The sequence below is a fragment of the Rhea americana genome, unplaced genomic scaffold (genome assembly GCF_003343005.1).
Source record: "Rhea americana isolate MKP2758 unplaced genomic scaffold, rheAme1 scaffold_175, whole genome shotgun sequence".
Taxonomy (NCBI): domain Eukaryota; kingdom Metazoa; phylum Chordata; class Aves; order Rheiformes; family Rheidae; genus Rhea; species Rhea americana.
The window spans coordinates 851,404-870,127 of NW_028185872.1; the positions used below are offsets into that span (position 1 = coordinate 851,404).

At 44.8% G+C, this 18,724-nt stretch overlaps 1 protein-coding gene across 1 annotated transcript in view; it reads right to left on the bottom strand.

Annotated features, from left to right (window-relative positions):
• Positions 1–414: 414 nt before the first annotated feature.
• The window catches only part of LHFPL7 (LHFPL tetraspan subfamily member 7), a 20,085-nt gene continuing 1,775 nt past the window's right edge, over positions 415–18,724 (bottom strand). Inside the window, exon 2 of the mRNA XM_085301246.1 lies at positions 415–3,711. Coding sequence (XP_085157372.1) covers positions 3,485–3,711 — 227 coding nt within the window. The 3' untranslated portion in view covers positions 415–3,484. The remainder of the gene's footprint in view (positions 3,712–18,724) is intronic.

An 18,724-nucleotide genomic window follows, 5' to 3' on the forward strand; every position in this document is an offset into this window, starting at 1 on the left:
TTTAACAAGGAGGAACATTTACAATGGAATGAAATTTTTACTCAATTTTATCAAAAAAGGTCCTTTTTCACTGTGAAAATTCCAAGGAGTATACCATTCATAGCACTTCTGTCTGTTATCCCTTGTGGATGGAGATATATGGATCACTGAAGCTGTGGGAAAATTGCTCAAGGGCACAAAGGAGTTTGGGGAGAGGTGACTCGAACACAGAACTTCCTTGCCCTTGCTATGCAGCCATTTTTCATGATGGATGGACTAGGTTCTTGTTTGTGTGTCTTTGCCTTCAAACATTAACTTTCATAGATTATTCCTGATGTTTATATTTCTTTTCCCCTTATACTGTTATCCTGCTTCAGAAGCTTTTTGCCAAATCTGATGGAAATTGTAAACTAAAAAAGAGTCAAGAAAACAGTGAACAGTGTGGGGTTTTTTATTATACAGTGTTGGCAATTGGAAATTTCACATTTAAAATAATTGAAATATTGTATCCAACAAGTCAAATACAGAAAACAGTTAATATCCTAAAAAGGAGTCAGCTAGTCAACGCAGAAACACATTAATGGAAAATACAGCTTTAGTTACACTTAAAAAATTATATATTTAGAATAAAACTTGAACCTGATCCAGTAAATTTTGACTTTTAACAAGAAAACGCTTTTACACAATTTAACTTGCAGACAGTCTTTATTAAAAAAGTGATCTGTCAGTGTTAGAAAACATATCATTAAAAACATCCAACTTTAAGTTCCAATTGAGGATCTAAAGTTTATGCTTAGACTTTTTTGTAGTTAGTATGCTTTACTAACTGTTGTTAGAATCATTTATATTATCAGCTCTAGCTTCTGTGGTAAACTAGTTCTGAACACAGACATTTACATGACAGTTCCGTCTATCCAGTTGTAGAGGCTATATACATATCTTCAATTTCCTTTAAATATAAAATATTAAAGTTCCAAAAGGAGGCATTAGTTTAATTCATAAAAAGTGAAGCAGGTTACAGAAAGTAGAGATTGAAAATGTTCAAAACAGAAAAATCAATTTTTAAAAAGTGAAAGGTTTGGTACAGCAGTGTTGTAAATTGTAAGACTCCATTGTAACAGTAAGTTAAAATTACAAAGGAAGCTTGAAGTATGGGACCAGGCCTGCAAGCACATGTGTGCATCAGCAGCAGCACACAGGTGTTGTAGTCCTACTGATTCTGTTGAAGGAATGATAGTTCCAGTCCTGCACATATGAAAGTTATATCAGGAAGCAATGAAAGGTATGGCCATTTCTGTCTACTAGGTATGTTATGGATATCARTAATAATCTAACATAATTTTATTGTTAATAAGTATTTGGATCTTTGCAAAAAATGTTTTCTATTTTACACTAACAAATCACTTCTTCTGGTGAAACATTAAGGGAACAATCATAAACATTACACAAAACAGAAAAAAACCTACATAATACAGTTTTTACACACTTCAACATTTTTCAGTTGTTGTTTTTTTTTTACCGTATTGATCCTGTCTTGTATAATGGTTCTAGTGTAAAGGCACAGGTTGGTTAGGAAAGAAAAGCCTGCATCTCTTTCTCTCTCTACGTTGCAGTTATGATTTTCTTTTTATCTGTTTTTTGTTCATTTTTTCCTCACTTTTCTGACTTTTATATGAAAATTATCAATTTCAGCCATTCATAAAAAAAAGTTTAAAACATTACTAAAAAGTACATTGCTATAAAGAGATGACTGGAATTTATTCTTTTTGCTTTAGAGACATTCCTTCAAACTATTTCATTAAATATTTGGAAGATTTAATTCCTTAGTTACTGTGGGTAAAACACATAGCTCGCTCTCTCTTTTTCAATGTACTTCTACTCTGAAATCTGTATTTTAGTAGATTAGTAATGGAAGTTAATAAGTTTATATGCAGAATTTGCTCTAGAGTGCATGAAAATGTAACAACAAACAACTATTTTGGAAAATAATAATGTTTCATTGATGTTCAGAAGGTAGAGGAATGTAAACAAGACTGTAGAACTCTTTGACATGTATTAAAATAAAAATATCTCTTCTGTTTGCATTTTCTTATACTTCCTCAACATTTTTCTATCAGTCCCATCATGTATACTTTTAATTTGTTAAAAAAGCACAAATTAGTTGGGCTCAACTAAATGAAGAATAATAAATTTGATCACTTGATTTGTGCCAAAATACAAAACTGAGAAGTACAGCTCTGAATTAAATATAAACTATCCTCTTTATTTCTTTATCAATAAATAATAGAAAATAAAAGATTATGTAGTAATATGAGAATAGGATTAGAATTCAATTTTTATTTTAAATGAAAAACATAAGAGTGAAGTGAGATTAGAAGCCAATGTTTTGCATAAGGCAATCAAAAGTGCACTTCAATCTGTGATAGTGATGAATCCAAATACTATAGGAAAATCAGACTTCACAAATTTCACATACAAATATCCATGAAATATGACCATTTTCTTGTTCTGACATGGCATCAGATGCTTATTCATGTTAAGTAGCTTTTCATTTCACAATAATTTTAGTTAGGATAATGAGTTATTCAGTAGGAATGGAAATACCAGAATCCGGTCCATTCTCACTTGTATTATCACTCCATAAAAGGGCCTATGGGCACCCATATTTTTTAAACAAAGTATTTGCTTTTCCAGCCTTAAAAAACGTCCAACAGAACCCAAAACCTACAGTTGTCACAGTTCAAATGCTTTTGTAAAATTCCACATAAAATTATCTAGAGAAATATATAAAACAATTTCTTGCCACTTTTTTCCTGTTGTTAAGCAGCTCATCATTGAGCCTTTGGAAGCAGTCAGATCTCTCTGTGACAAAAAGTCATCCAAAATGTATGCAAGTCTCCATGCAAATGACTTTATATCTTGAATATTAGCTCAACATTAGAAATTGTGCCTACAACTTACAATATGCAGGTACTACTAAAGCATATAGATTAAGAAGAAACTTTTTGTTTGTATACAATTCTGTTTAGATATCAAGCTAAATTTTAGGCCACAGCTACTAGCAGGCTTTTTTTCACTAATCAAAATAATCATAACAAAATATTATTGATTTTTAAAATTATTGGGTTCATAAAAGTTTGGACATTTAGTAATATATAAAAAGTGAATCGAGGCTTTTAAAAGACTTAAGGTTTTGAGACACAAAAGAAACTATTTGGGAGGTAGACAGATGTATTGAGGATAAACAGATTTTTTTTTTTGTCTAAGGCATTACGCCAGCATATGTTTAGAGCAGTATAAAGTCTGCTGATTAATCTTAGTTCGATTCCAGAGTGTTTGCTACTCATACTTACGGAAGACTATCAAAGCACTTTTGGTCTTTGCATGTCTGACCTTCTCTCTCCGTCTCCTTTTCTTTAGCCATACAGCTAAATGGAAGTGCTATAATAATTTCTGCCCATTGCCTGTAGACAGGGATGTTCTGTTCTTAAACAATAATAAAATACTATAAAATAGTAGGTATTGGAGTTGGAGATATGTGCTCTTTTGGTGCATATTTTGCAAAGAACGGTAAAAAGACAGACAACATGACCCCAACAATTGCCAGCATATACCCCCATCCAATCTGGCAGTCTCCTGCATAGTAGATGTCTGAATTCTCACAGAATCTCTTCACAGTAGCAGAGTTGAAACCAAGAGGATAAACCAAAAGCCCAGAAGCCATTATGAACACTAGAGAGGAGGAAGAAAACAACAGTTATTATTAGGCACTTAGTTCCTTGGGGAAAAAAATGTTTATTTTTAGAAAGGCAAATGTATGCTATATTAAAATTAACAGAAAAAAAGTCAAGCTTAAAAAAMCACTTATAATTTGTCTCAGAATATCTTTTCTTTCATAATTACCTCTTAGGGACAACAATTTCATAACATGGTAGCAAGTTGGCATAGGGGTTATTTCCATGAGGATTGCTGTCCATTATATAACTTCAAAAATGTAATCTAAATTATGTAGCCATTTACRAAGTAAGATGGTTCAAATATGATGGACTTCTGAGAAGAAGTTTGCAGATTCTAAACCAGCTTGATTTTCTTCTGAATAGTGTTTTTGCACTTGTGACAAACTATTACTTCATTCTGCCAAATAAAAACTTTCAGTGAAGGGTTTAAATGTAGTTTTTCAGATTCTGCTAATTAGGTTCTAATAATATAAGCATTTTCTCATTCTCAGTATAACAAATTTAAATTGTTAAAAACAATCCTGTGTTTGGCCCAAAGGTCATGAGATGAAAAACAGTACAGTCTATGTTCTTTTTAGTTGGCTTTTAGCATTTGAGCCTTTCAGAGAGTATTTTTGTGGCGTTTTCTCCRTAAACTTGATAAGAACAGAATTCCAACCTAAAGTTCCCATAYCCTCCAGTTTTGACAGTTTGGGCTCTGAAAACACACTAAGTATAACAAGACATCTCATAAAAACCTAAAGTTTCATTAAGTAAAGGCACAAAAAAGTTAAAGTAACAGCAAAGCCCTAACAGAGAGTCAAGGGTTTTAGTCCTTCTAGCCAAATACAGTAGCAGAATAATCCATCGTGTGAAGAAATACGTCTAAAATACAAGCAAAGCTTATGCCACCTCTTCATATTGGAAAGCTGGACCGGCTTCCTGCAATTACACAGTCTGTGTTATGTGTTAGCTATTAATAGAACATCACAGATTTTACCATCTTTAGTGAATATATTTTATATTTAAATATCATGGCTTATGCAATTATTTTAATAAACTTCAGCAAAACTATTTTTCTAATTTTGAAAATAAGTGATTTGTCTGCCCAGGCTGTAAGTCATGGCAAGGATACAGATGCAATAAAATACTCCAGGTACAATTCTCAGAGCCTGTTTTTGCCCACCTTTGAAGTCAAAAGCAGTTAAGCTGGGCTGATGCAAAGAGTTGTTTAATCCCAGCCACTGTATATACCCCTTGTTTGAGAAAAGGAGCCTCTGAGAAACAGTCTTTTCTGTTCTTTGTGCTAATGAATTTCCACTGCATTTAAAATCACTACTGCATTTTAAAAGGTTGGATTTTATATACCRAAGGGATACTATGAAGCAGTCCCTTTGTCTAGCTCCCCATTTTCCAGAACAGCATTTGGTTCAAATTTGGACTGTATTGTTAGTAATTCTAGAACAGTGGTAATTAGAATTACCAATGTTTGAACTGGTAGATAATTAATAACCAGCAAATATTTAATTAAATATTAAGATGATAAATGCTATTCTCRACATTTGCAATTCCCTACCTGAATTGCCTTTCAGGTAGGGCATGTGCATAATACTACAATTACAGTATTGGAGGGAATTAATCTAAAAAGTATCCCCTAAAATGGTAAACCAGTCACTCATTAATCTTTAATTAAAAAAAATTAATAAGCTTGTAGACTACTCAAAGAGTTTAACACACACAGCCTGTAAAATCCTTGCATAATTTGAATAAAGCCTTTCCTTCTAGTATAAATGGAACTACTGAGTTAATGCCTTTTAAAAAAACACCTCTACAATTCTACRTTGCCGTTAAACACAAGCAGAGACGCCTGTCCTCAGCATCTGCTCCAGCTGAAGCTGAAAGAAGCAGCAGCAGCAGGAGCGGCACACGTCCGCCGCGCTGAGCCCGAGCGGCGCCCAGCACCACCGCTGCCGGCAGAGCCGCACGGCAGCATCCCTGCAGGACGACCACGAGCGAAGCCTTGTCCTCTTGGGAAGTCTGTGCGTGTTTAAACCACTGAAGTTGAGCAATAAACTGTGCTCATCCCTAGGCCGGTATGTGCTGTAGCACTTGCTTGTGGGCTACTGGAGCTAAGAAGCAGAACAAGGGACGGCGGCATAAACTGGATACGCAGCACGGCCCTGCTCTAGCGCCGGGCTGCACGGGAGTTTCACGCTGCAGGAAGACTCCTGAAATAGCCCCACAGCGCAAAACCTTCTGTAAAATGTTGGGCCCATTTGTGAAAGAAACTGAGCCAGTTTTAAGAGAAACAGCAACTGTTCTAAGCAAGAAGCTGCTCTAAAATTTAAATTTCAGTTTGTTCATCTATTCAAAGCCAAAATAGTCCATACATCTCATTCTGCAAAACAAAGCATTAAGCAGAATTGTAAGTAATAATTTCATCATAATCTTTTTAAAACTTTGTTAACTGTTAAAAATTGGTATTTTTCTGACACTCTCTCAAACCCTTGCTCTACTTTATCTGTCCATAGATATTTTCTTTACAGTGCCAACCAGTGTTTTGATTACCACTTGGTGCTGATGTTTTATAGTTGGATTTAATGGATGAAGATTGGTTTTTTGAAGGCTAGAAATAATCTGTCACAGTGGAATGCAATGTGTTCACATATCAAACGGGCTAAAAAGTTACCCAGGATTTTATGTCCTCGGGCACGTCACAGAATGACCTCATTACTCTCATTTAGGTGCCCTCTTTCTTACAAAGGCTCAGCGTGCTGAATGGCCCGTTAYTACCCGCAGAAGCCCAGCTTGCAGCCGTGCTGCTGCTGACTGCGCGACGGTGTGCGTGTAAAATCCCCCCTTCGTRCAAGGTGGTCGGGAAGCCAGACCACGGATTTGGGCCTCTGCTGTAGTGGGAAGCAGGCTGAGCGYAGACGGGATGTGTTGCTAAAATAGATAGCTGTATTTCTTTCCCGAAGGTGGTTTCACTGATCATTCAGTTCCTCGGGCTGTTGACACTCATCTTGGATCTTTTTATTACTTTTTATTTCTGCTTTCTAATCTTCTGCCCTCCCAAACAGCTGCAGTGTCACCGCCTTCCTYGCTCTTCCTCTTCGCTTTGCCGGTGTCCCGCAGCCGGACGGTTCCCGGCCCCTGCTCCTCGGCAGCTGAGGCAGCGCCGTGGGGCTGTGCTCTCGCTCCTTGTGCTGGCCCACAGCTTTACAAAGGTGGGTTTCCTCCTCTTTTTTTTAAAAAAAGTGGGCTCCTGAATTTGTCAATTGCTAAAGAAAGTAACTTTAATTAATAGGAATAAAAGAATATTAGGAAGGCCCTTCTTTTTGTGGGAAACTGGGCATTTTGTACAAAAAGTTTTAAACGATTGGTGATAATAGTAATCAATTAATGTCATTTCTACTCAAGGAAAAATAGCATTTTTTTGCTATTTTAAAATCCAATAAACTGTAACTCTCTGTTACTGTACTGTTTCATTCATTTCACTAAGCTCCTGAAGCAGTGGTTTGCAGTTCCCTGGAGCATGTGTAGAGGGCACCAGTGTACAACTCTCTTAAATACAATGCACAAAAAAGCCCAAATGGCTAATCCCATTTCCACTTCTTTCTCCAAGACTGCTGGAGTTTTCAAGGTACAAAACAGAAATAATTGGACAGTTTTCTGTACCATGAGGCAGSACTACGAAACCTGAGTTAAGCTTATGTTTCTGTATCATTCCAGAGAACAACCACAAGTGCAAACAGATGAAGAAAATAATTTCCATCAGCATTAATCTCTTGCTTGTTCACATTGTCTTTTCATGTGTTTGCTCTCTTAGAAGGCAGTACTGAAAACACATCTTTTTCTTTTTCCAGTGGGTTTCCATTCAAATTTTGCAAAAATAAACTCTTAATCATGATTAAGCTAAATATTATTAGGAATCATTACCYATAAAAATGAAATATTTCTTGTCACTCAAAATGCTCCATTTCCCTAGGGCATATTTACAGTTTTCTGTTTCTGCGTCTGGTGACATCAACAGGACAGTAACCCAGAAGGGTTTCCAGTCTGATTCCCGTTCCAGGTTCACAAACATCCTTACATTGGCTGTCAACAGAGGCAGTGGCAAAAGCATATCAWAAGTTTCCATTATTTTCCTTGTGTATTTAACATACGGATAATGAACAGGGATTGTAACTGAGCATTCATCACCTGGTGTGCACTGCTGGCCATCACGCCTGTATCAGCAACAGATGCCTTTCAGCTGGAGTCTGTAGTGATATTTTAATAGAAAACATAGCAAAGCTGGCCTGGAGTAGGTGATCCATAATGCTGTTTTCGCAGTTAATTCTCAGAATATACCTGAACAATGATCCACGTTTAGGCCATCGCTTTTCTACAATACAGCCAAGCCCTCTGCGACTTCCCTCCCCTTTTCAGACTGTCAAAACACTACTAAATTAATACAAAAGGAATGATAGCTGCTTCTTTTTAGTGTAGGATTGCACCTGCTACATTTCTTAACGAAAGCAGTAACCAGAAGAATCTGTACCTTTGGTACTTTATAAGGAAAGGCACTGGAACTAATGTTTCAACTCTGCGAAGTGGGGATGGAAATCCAAAAATGGACTGTAAATGAGACAGATATCAAAAACTGTGTTGGGTGGGAGATTATTTTACTTTATTGTATTTGCTAATATGTTTAGACGATGTGTCCACTGTCAGTCAGACCGGTGACCATCTGCTTTCTATATCCTTGGAGCTGAGAGCTGGTATTGAGCCTCCCCATGGAATCCATAAATTAAGAGTCCTCTCAACTGAGTGATTCTCTGCATATCTCTGCGTGGGGCTAATAACTCATGGACCGGGCAGGCARCACACAGGCTCTGTTCGGAGCAACGCCAAGCTGTGCAGGGAACTTCAGGTCTTTATTTATACTTCGCTGCATTTGTGATTTATCAGGATTGAAGATAAACTTTGACTCTGTTGGCCAAAACAAAGATTCATCAGGGAGTCAGCTGCCTGGACTGGATGTGAAAATGCTTGGAACAGAACTGCTGATATTTTTAAAAATAAATGTATTTGAAAAAGCAATGGCCTAGTTTTGCTCATTGCTTTGAGGTTAGTTTTATCCTGTTAAACCATGAAAGGAACTCCACAAAAGTGAGAGGGGAATTCAAGGAATAGCATAGTCATTTTCTTCTGTGGAAGGATTTTAAAATCAACTCAAGCTTCCCAYAGGACCCCTTCTAAAACAGGCTAGGAGAGGCTACGTTAGGAAACGGCACTGGTCAGGGCCCCCAGGGAACAGACGGCCGTGGGGATCGCTGCCTCTAGTCCAGCTAAGTCACTGGTGCTGCGGCTTCAAAGGCAGAAGAGTGAATACGGGTTATGGCCTTGGCAGGATGTATCAGCAAAAGATACTTACGGGGAAAAAAATCACATTTCTATTTCATATTTTCAAGGGTTTGCAAATAGCACATAATGTTAGGGATTTCTAATTAAAAGTCTACTTGTTACAAACAAACTGCTGAAGCCACAAGTAGTAAAATACACTGTGTGCCTGAATTATCTTCCTGAATATGTCTACTGTAAGAAGATTAGTTTGTCTTARAATTTTAATTTGCTTATTTTAGCAGTATGTTACATTCCTGACACTTGTGATTATGATGGATTAATTGGAAATTGTGGGACATGTTGGCCAATCAGTAGAACTAGGGCTGAATCGTAGGCCAGCAAGAATATTCTTCCAGGCCTATTACAGATTATCACAGTTTTGTCTYTTCCTGCAACATTTTTATTGACAGAACTTAATCTACAAAAGCAGTCAGCTATACTTTCTCACTCCTCTCATCAGAAGTTTCCTCTCACATAAAATCCATTTTTGCTCTTCTCAAACCTGGTGGCTTTTAGGCACACTCAGCTGACTTTGAAAAACACATTTCCTTTCAGGTTGACACATCATTTTATTAAGCTTTCCTGATGTTTATTTGATTTTCTTTCTCTCTTTTTAAATAAGAACGCAGGTGCTGCTCAGACACCCTAATGCATGCTTCGCACAGACACCCTAATGCAAAGCCAGGAGTGCAGCTAGCATCTGAGCAGCACCAGAAAAACCCTTCAGGCGGTAAGTCAGCCAGAAAGAACAGCACCTCTTGCTCCCCCGCACTGCCTGGCTTACACTCGGCCATTTCCAGCACTCTTCCCAAGCGTATATTTTTGCAGTTTGTCTGAAAGGCTACCACATTTAGGACATTTTGGACACAGGTGGTACRAGCTCCCCTAAAGGCAATGCTAAATAAGATCAAAGCACAGTTCTCCCCAGTAATGTATTTGCACACGCGTGCACGAAGCAAGACAGAWTTTTGGGCGGTAACGCCAATTCCTGATCTTCCATGGCTACTTCAGAAAAGGACAAATTACTTCAGGTAATTTTAGTGAAAGCTAAAATGCACCCAAAATCGGCCAGCAGCATTTCAGATGTCAGTTGAGCGTAAACAGAATGCGCAGGAAAGTGACTTTTCAAAGATAAAACAAAACCAGATCAAATCCTGCTGTTACAGAAGGGGAGCTTGGGAGAGGTGAGACACAGGTGCCACTATTAAACGCTCTTAGTTTCTGCGGGATGACCAGCAGTGCAGGTGAGACACGCGCAGTCCGGACTCCTGAAAGCAGCCCCAGCAATTACTCCCTCCAAGGGAAACGGAGAGCCRGGAAAAGGACCAGTAACACCCGCGTTGTTGTCACAAAATGCCACTATCCTCCTTCGTAACTGAACAAAGAGCAGGAACGAGTAATAGTGATCCAGCCACTTCTGACATATTTCCGCTTAGCTCTTCCCTTTTGTAAAAAATTATTCCGTTGGCTTCATTTCAGTCATGTTGTGATTTGAAGAACATGTATCAGTCCTGGACTGCTGCCAAATAACTAGGAGATTATGCCAGGGTTTTTTTCTAGCTTGTCTAAATGGTGCAACTCACAAGGTAGCATTGAACAGCTACAGGATAAATGTGATTATGGAGAAAGCTATAGAGGTTGTCAAAACCCTTTGTTAGCTAACGAAGAAAATGTACTAGTTCATGTAAAGTCTTCCAACTCTGTGATTAAATAAATGCCAGATACAGCTCACAAGCTAAGTTAGTGCATCAGATATAGGAACTGGGTTTTTTTATATATATGTGCAAAACTACTGGGAAATACACGTATGCAGAAGGCTGGGCAAGGTTACTGCAGCATGCCCACGCATCTTTCTTTGAACACAGCTTTTTAGGACCACTGAAATACTCAGATGAGTTCTGCTGGCACAACGTCCTCCTTCAGGCAGGCCCCGACCRCACAAATAGGCTAACAGTGTCTCAGACTGGGCTAACAACTGTACTAATAGCTACATCGATGCCACGTTTTTAACTGAAGGCAGTGAAATCTATCCAGACGTGGGAAGAGCAATTCTCTGAAGCCAGCATAGAAGTAATTGAATTTGGTAACTGCTGCATTAGCTGCAAGTTTATTAASGGCTGCAAAAGGAAATGCCATCCCAGTGACCTTTGAGGCTGCATTTCCCGGCGTGTTTTCTACATGAGAACAAATGATGAAACCTCACTATTTCTGCCCAGTGAATGGTAGCTATGCTGAAGATTTATAGGTGTAGTTGGGTAATCTATGGGCCTAATCATGCAGTTATAGAGTTGCATGTCATATACTCGAACAGGCTGAAATGATCTAGCACCGTGCGGTCTATGGTGAAGAAGTGCATTTTGTCAGCTGCAAGGTTAGAAGACATAGAGCCTATTTAGCCRACTGTAAAGGGGAGAGACGAGCGCTAATGTAGCTCAAAACAGTGAACCGTGTTACACAAAATTTACAAGACTCAGGGAGTTAAGAAATGGGGACTGCCAGATTCACTCGAATTTGGAAGCCTTTACAATTTTCTCTTTGTGYTGCTTCAATAATTATATATATTTTCTGTTTAGCTTTTTAGAAATCAGATAAGTCATGCTCACTTTAGCTTTTTCAGAACAGCAAGCACAGAAGCAGTCTAATACTGTAGTATTGATGTGTTTAAGTGTTGGATCTTTTAGGTGAGAGCAGCATGTATTGTGCCTGTATCCCCTTATCTCTGTGCTACATTTTATTCAACCGTGAAGAAGTGCTAATAAAAAAGTGCATCTTTTTTACATGCTCTATTTTAGGTAAAAATAATAAGGTGCACATTTTCCAAGCAACGTACGCTGCTTAACTGCTCGGCTCCATTTCTACTAATAGAAATAAAGGAGGCAAATGTTTTGGCTGCCCCTGCCAGCTCCTACCACGTTCTCCCAGCGCAGGCAGGGAGTGAAAGCGATGATTGAAAAATTAACGAATATTTCTTCTTGTGAACTTCTGGCTGAGCCCAAGTGCAGCTTCAACTCGCCACCCGGCGCATTCACGCGCAAGGAGGGGCACGAGCGCGGGCCGACGCTTTCCCCGCGAGCGCCTTGGCTCTCCCGGGGAGCGATACTGTGCCGAGCCGGCAGCACGGCTTGGCTCTCGCCCTGCCTGTCAGTTCCAAGTCCCTAGGAAGCTCTTCGGGGCAGGGGATGAGGTCCGAAAGACGGGCAGCGAYGCGTAGCTCACCTGCGCTGTCAGCGTTTGCCCTGACGCATTCGCTCCCTTCCCTTCCCACCTGCTCACCTCGCAGGGCTGTCCTAAATCAATTTTTTTTCCACCTCTCCCCAGACTCACTATTCAAGCAGAGCAGATGTTGAGGAAAACAGAGCATATAATGAAACTGGGAGCTGCTAAATACCAGCCTCGCATCAGAGGTGGCCTTAGCGCACGGGCACCGGGCAGTGAATTTGCTCTGGCTTTGCACGCGCTGCGTCTCGCCGAGCCTCGCTCGCGCCAGCAAAAAAGGCATCGTGCATCCCCCTCCTCACCGAGCCCGGGCACAAAGACCAGCTTCGGCTTTCCCAGCGCACGGGAATTACCAGGAAGGCGCAAATTGCTCGTTCTCATACTTCCTAATAAAAACTCTTCGTCAGAAGGGGCAAAACCAGCGATTTCTACTCCTCGGCTGCCCGCGCCCCGCCAGTGCCATCACTCAGGAGAAGTACGCGCACGGCCACCTGCCCGTAAACCCGGCTCGGTAGCAGCCCCCATTCCACGCTCCCGGCCGCAGCGCGCCGTAAATCAGCAGCACCACAAGCCACGTTGGGAATCGCGGGCTGCTCCAGGGCTCCCGTCCTTCTCCGGCCCCAGCACCGCGCGGCCGCCGCCGTACGGGGAGCCATGTGCCCCCGGAGCCCGCCGCCGCTGCGCCGCCGGCGGGTGCCACGGCCGCACGCCCACGGCCCGTGCTCGGGCCGGCGTAAACTGCTCCGCGATGTGCTCCGCAGGCGCACCGCGGAGGCACAGCCCGGAGGGGCTTGCACGGCCCGGAGGGGGTTGCACGGCCCGGAGGGGGTTGCACAGCCCAGAGGGGGTTGCACGGCCCGGAGGGGTTTGCACGGCCCGGAGGGGGTTGCACAGCCCAGAGGGGTTTGCACGGCCCGCGGGGGTTTGCACGGCCCGGAGGGGGTTGCGCAGCCCCCGGGGGTTTGCACAGCCCGGAGGGGGTTTGCACTGCCCGGAGGGGGTTTGCGCAGCCCAGAGGGGTTTGCACGGCCCGGAGGGGTTTGCACAGCCCGGAGGGGTTTGCACAGCCTGGAGGGGTTTGCACGGCCCACAGGGGTTTGCACAGCCTGGAGGGGGTTGCGCAGCCCCCGGGGGTTTGCACAGCCCGGAGGGGTTTGCACGGCCCGGAGGGGTTTGCACTGCCCGGAGGGGGTTTGCGCAGCCCAGAGGGGTTTGCACGGCCCGGAGGGGTTTGCACGGCCCGGAGGGGTTTGCGCAGCCCGGAGGGGGTTGCGCAGCCCCCGGGGGTTTGCACAGCCCGGAGGGGTTTGCACGGCCCGGAGGGGTTTGCGCAGCCTGGAGGGGGTTGCACAGCCCGGAGGGGTTTGCACGGCCCGGCGGGGGTTGTGCAGCCCCCGGGGGTTTGCTCCGCCACGTCGTCGGGCTCCGAGCCCAGCTGCCGGAGGCTATGCCACGTGCCGAGGTTGAGCGCCTCGGCTCATGCAGACAAGGTGCAGCGACACCATCACGGACTAACATCCCATCCTGGAAATTGCTCTCCAGCTAAATTAAATTGGCTGCCGTGCTATTTGTTTGTCCTGRTGCTAAATGACATCAGCAACAGGGTAACCTTAGGGGCAACGATGTTTTCAGCATCTTAACTGCCCAASGGCCAGCAGTAGTTCAGCCTCCTATTACCAGAAATAGTATTTATGGGCAGCAGTCTGCAGGAATGGGCCCRAACCATGTATTTACGATAGCCACCTCTGGCAAGAACAAATCTTCCATTAATCACCCTCTTATCTCTTTAAGAAGCCGTTACTTCCAAGGACATCTGTATTATTCCCTTTGTTTTATTAATATCGAGAACAGAGCTGCTGCRGCTCACTGGAATTTATTTACTTTCGAGACTTCCTGCTCAAAGGAGAGCTGAACTGCTTTGTGAGACACGCACTGATCGTTCTTAAAAAAAAATGAAGTACTTAAGGCCCCCAGAAATGAACATGGGAAATTTGTCTAAATATATATATAAAAAATGAGTCTCTTCATCTGTACGTGCTGAAGCTGGTGTCGAAGCTCACGTCTTGGCTTGTGATCAAAAAAACCCAAAAAACAACAACAACAACAACAACACCGCGTCTTCCGCTCCCTTTACAAGCGGCGTTGAGCCGCGTTTCCGAGCTGACGCGTCATGCTGAGCCGCGGACTGATCCGGTTTTCTGATTTTTCTGGAGCCACCGCATCATGCATTTTCATCTTGAAGACGAAAAAAAATGCATACTGGGCAGTCAAATCCCTTCACGTGCGAGAAGCAGCAGCCGAAACCTGCGCTGGGGTCTCAGGCGAGGGCCGCGGCTCTTCTTTGCGCCCGCCGGGCTCCCAGCGGGACGCGCATCTCTGCAGCGTGCTCCAAAGGGCACCAGAAAGAGGGAAAACCGGACYTAAACGGGAAGCGCGCCGGCGAAGGACGAGCTCTTTGGTTCGGCTCCCGGTTTATTAATGCGTTACAGTTGTGCGCTCGGTAACAAACCCTCACTGAAAGATGTTCTGCGTTTCCAGCGGGGATTATTTCTGGGAAACCAACGYGGTTACAGAGCGGGAATGACATCCYGCCCCGGCGGAGAGGCCAGGGTTTGCGCCCGCGTCCCTGCAGCGCCGCGCCGCTCTGCCGCAGCGTCACCCGCGAATAAACGCGCAACCCCAGCAGGCGCCTTTGAAGCTGCAGTAACGAAGTATTTAGAGCTTATCTTGCCCTACACAAGCCTTTATTTTTATTCCGCTGGCTTGAAAACTTTACGTGTTTGTTTTCCGGCGCAAGAGAGACCCTGATCCGTGCCCCTTTTTTAGCCTCTTTGCCTAACGTGGCCATTTCCACTTCGCTCAAGCAGCTTTTGAAATTATTACTTTGTCTCCACCTTCTTCGTAACATTTTTTTTTTCCTCCAAGGCATCTACCTTCTCATCAGCAACTTTCCAGCGACTGCCGGACGCTTTCGCGAGGGACGTTTTGCACCTGCCCCCGTAGCACAGGGAAAACGCTACGAAAACACTAATTTATGCAAAGCCAGAGGGCGAAGGGACGAGCGGAGCAATTAGTGCAAAGCCCACGTTGCACCTCCGGGCCACGACGAGACGCGTGACCGCGGCCGGGGGCTGAACGCCCATCGGGGCAGCKGGGAGGGGTCTGGCCAGCCGCTGCGCACATGAACGTCGTTAAGGTAATTGCTCACGGGGCAGGAAGAYTTAAATGTGGGATGGCAAAAGCTGCTCCTGTCTTGGCTGCCCTCTGTGCTTTGATTCACCGTCTCCTGCCAGCAGCAGCACCGCGGGGCTGGCACCAAGCAAGCGCCGGGGAGGTGCCTGCCGCCCCTCGAGCAGCGGCAGCCCGGATTCACGGCTTTAATTCGGGAGCCTGGAGGCCGGCTGCTCCGTGCACGCGCAGCCGAAGGAGCGAYGTTTCCTGGGGCATCTCGCCCCCGGCCGGGACCCGCCGGGGATCGTCCCCTCGGCCACGCGGCGACGGGGGTTTACTCGCGGATTTGGAGCCTGGGTTTTCCAACGGCAAATTGCAAAGCCCTAGTTAACCCYCCTGGGCGCCGTGGCTGGGCCGTCTCACCTCCGTACAAGGAAGGACTGAACCCCCAACGGGMCGACGGGCGCCCGGCCGGCTGCGCCCGGCCTCGCAGGAGCCCCTCGAGGCGGGTTTCGCCCTCAGGTACGCAAGACGCTGCACTCGGGAGCTGCTCTGTCTCCTGGCCCTGGCCTGGCTGCTCTGTCCTCGCTATATCCTCTTTTTGTCCACGTTTTCCCTGCCCATGCATGTCTTCAAAACCCCTTTTGGAAAGGCTTTGCTCCTTCTCTTCATCAGAACAACTTAACCCCCATCCCGTTCCCAAAGTGCCCGYGTGTCCCTGCCCGAAAACGAGGCAGGGAGCACGCGCGACCCGCGCGGCGGGGAAAGCCCATCGCGGGAGCTGGGCTCTTGCTGCAGCCCGAAACGCAGGTCCTGGCCCCCGCCGCCGGCCCGCTCCCGGGGCGGGCTGCAGCGCGAGCTCCGGCCTGCTGTCGTTGGAGCAAAAGGACTCGAGGACGCTCTTAAAGCCTCTAGTTTATAGCATCACAGATGCCTTGGGGCTGGGAGGTGCTGACACTATAAAATGGTCCTGAAATAATGTGGATTTTAACAGAAACCTAGCAAGGAAAGCAAAAACACTAGGTGGAGGAAGAAAGCATGTGTTGAAATACATTTTCAGCAAGGGAGTTTTTTTCTTTTAAATGTGTGCTTTTGAGCTAGAGTCTTAGAGTGCATCTTCCACAAGGGCATCAGCGCAAGCACATGCTCRAGCACGATGGGCAGCTCCGTGTGCAAAGGGTGAGAGCTTTCCCCTAGCAGYGAAACAACCTAAAAAACCAACGTCACAGGGCAATGTCAGTATTCACTGATGATCTTTAGAATGAGAGAACTTTTCCAGGCAGCATCTGTGCTGAAAATGTGCTGAAGAGTTTTCTAGGTGAAGATCAAAAACCTTTATTAACAGCCACRTCCCTTCAGCGCTCCACATAACTCTATCTATAATCTAATTTTTCATCTATACCATCTCGCCCTAAAGTTTTCCTTCTTACTGACTTTCATATGTTTCCCGTCTGCTCTCATTTTTATGCCTGCTGCTATCCTGTGGCTTACCAGGAATTATTTCTGACTTTTATTGGCACTTTGGGCTCCTTCCCATCACACTTCTACRACATCCTCGCTCCTTCATAAAGGACAGACCAAGCATCTGTGTTGTGTCCTCTGTTTATTTTGTGGCATTTGTTTTAGTTTATGCCTTAATCTGCAACGGGGAGATGGATAACTTAATTGGCACTGCTGCGTGTGCATGTTAGTGGAGACTTTCCCACTCTGGAAAAATAACTAATAGCCTAGACCAACCCTGTGCGTAGCTATAACTATGCAGCCTGGCTTGAAGAAGAAAAATACTAGAAGTATTTGGCTGGTGGGAAGATGCGATGGCCAGGACACGCTGGCTGTCACTTGGCCAGGTCCTCGTGCCGTGGGTAATTCCAGGTGGAATCCCAAACAGAAACGCGTTTTGGCTGTCAGCATTTTAATGAGTCTTATATGCTTTTTAATGCAGGAGACRTTCTGATGATTTTAAATCCAATCTCTAATTCGGCATTTTCTACGTAAAAGGAAGGGGTGCGTAAGGGATCTCGCGGCCGCYGCAGCGCCAGGCGCGTCCCTCCTCCGAAAAGCCTCAAAGCAGAGCGATTCGTAAGAGCGACGGAGAGGGAGGCTCGGGCGAGGCGCGCCAGCCCCGATTCTCCCGCGCTTCGGACTGAGCAGAAAAATCACGCCGGCCAATTTGATCGTAAAGATTTTAACTCAGCGCGGGTTAATTGAGAAGTCAGATTTTCGCGCTGTCGCCCTGCAGAGGCGGGGGGTGATAAGCCCGCACGACGGCTCTTTATCAGCTGCGCAGGGACTTGGTTTAGAGAGAGAGCGTTAGGTGGCAGGCTGGAAGATTAGCAGCAATCAGGCTGCTCTCCGCAAAGARAACGCGCTGGGTAATAAAGATAGAAGGGGCGAAGCAGGATGCATAGAAATGAGGTTTGATGCCAAATATTACAGGTCAAGTCTAAGCTATCTGTCAAGCTGGCACCGATTATTTCCGTGCGCAGTTATTACTGCTCACCTGCGATCGGGTCATTTGCTGCTATCGTGTCAACAGCTCCCCCCACCCGTYCCAATAGAAAACGGCATTTTAATGGGAAAAAGTGCACTTATTATCTCTTTAAGATCACTAATCGTTGCATTCTAGCATGAAATAATTTCCTTTTTCCCCAGGCTCCCAGAAGAAGGTACCAGCCGTTCCCGCGCTCCTTGGCCGCAGCCCCGCCGGGCACGCGGAGGCGCAGGCTGCTCTCCCCCGTGCGCCACGCGTCCCCGCTCCAAAAAGCACCCGTCTCCTCGCAAGGGCCGGAAGGAGAGCTGGAAGGGACCGCGGAGGCCTCCCCGGCCCGGTCCCGAGGACGCGTTTGCCTTGGTGTTCTGCTGACTAAAGAATTAGAAACTGTTAATATCGCCTCTGCGGGCAGGTCGGAAAAATACTTATCCCGTGGGCGAGGAGATTAATCCGGAGGGGGATATAACCCTGCAGACGCTAGCTATCTCATCGAGCCGTTTGCTCAGCCCAGCCRCTCGCAGTCTCCGAGCGTTAATCCCGCGCTGTTTCTGTTCATCTGCGTAATTAGTGCAGCCGCTTGGCCGTACGYGGGGCCGCACCGGCGCGCGCGGTCGCCCGGAGGGGTCCTGCGGGCGCGCGGCACCCTGCCGCCGTCGGAGCCCCCTCGGCTCCGATCTGCACTGCTTATGCTGCTCCGAGCAAAACAGCTGTTCTGGAAATGCAATTTTTTTTTTCCCCCAAATCCAGCCTGCTGAGCCTTAAT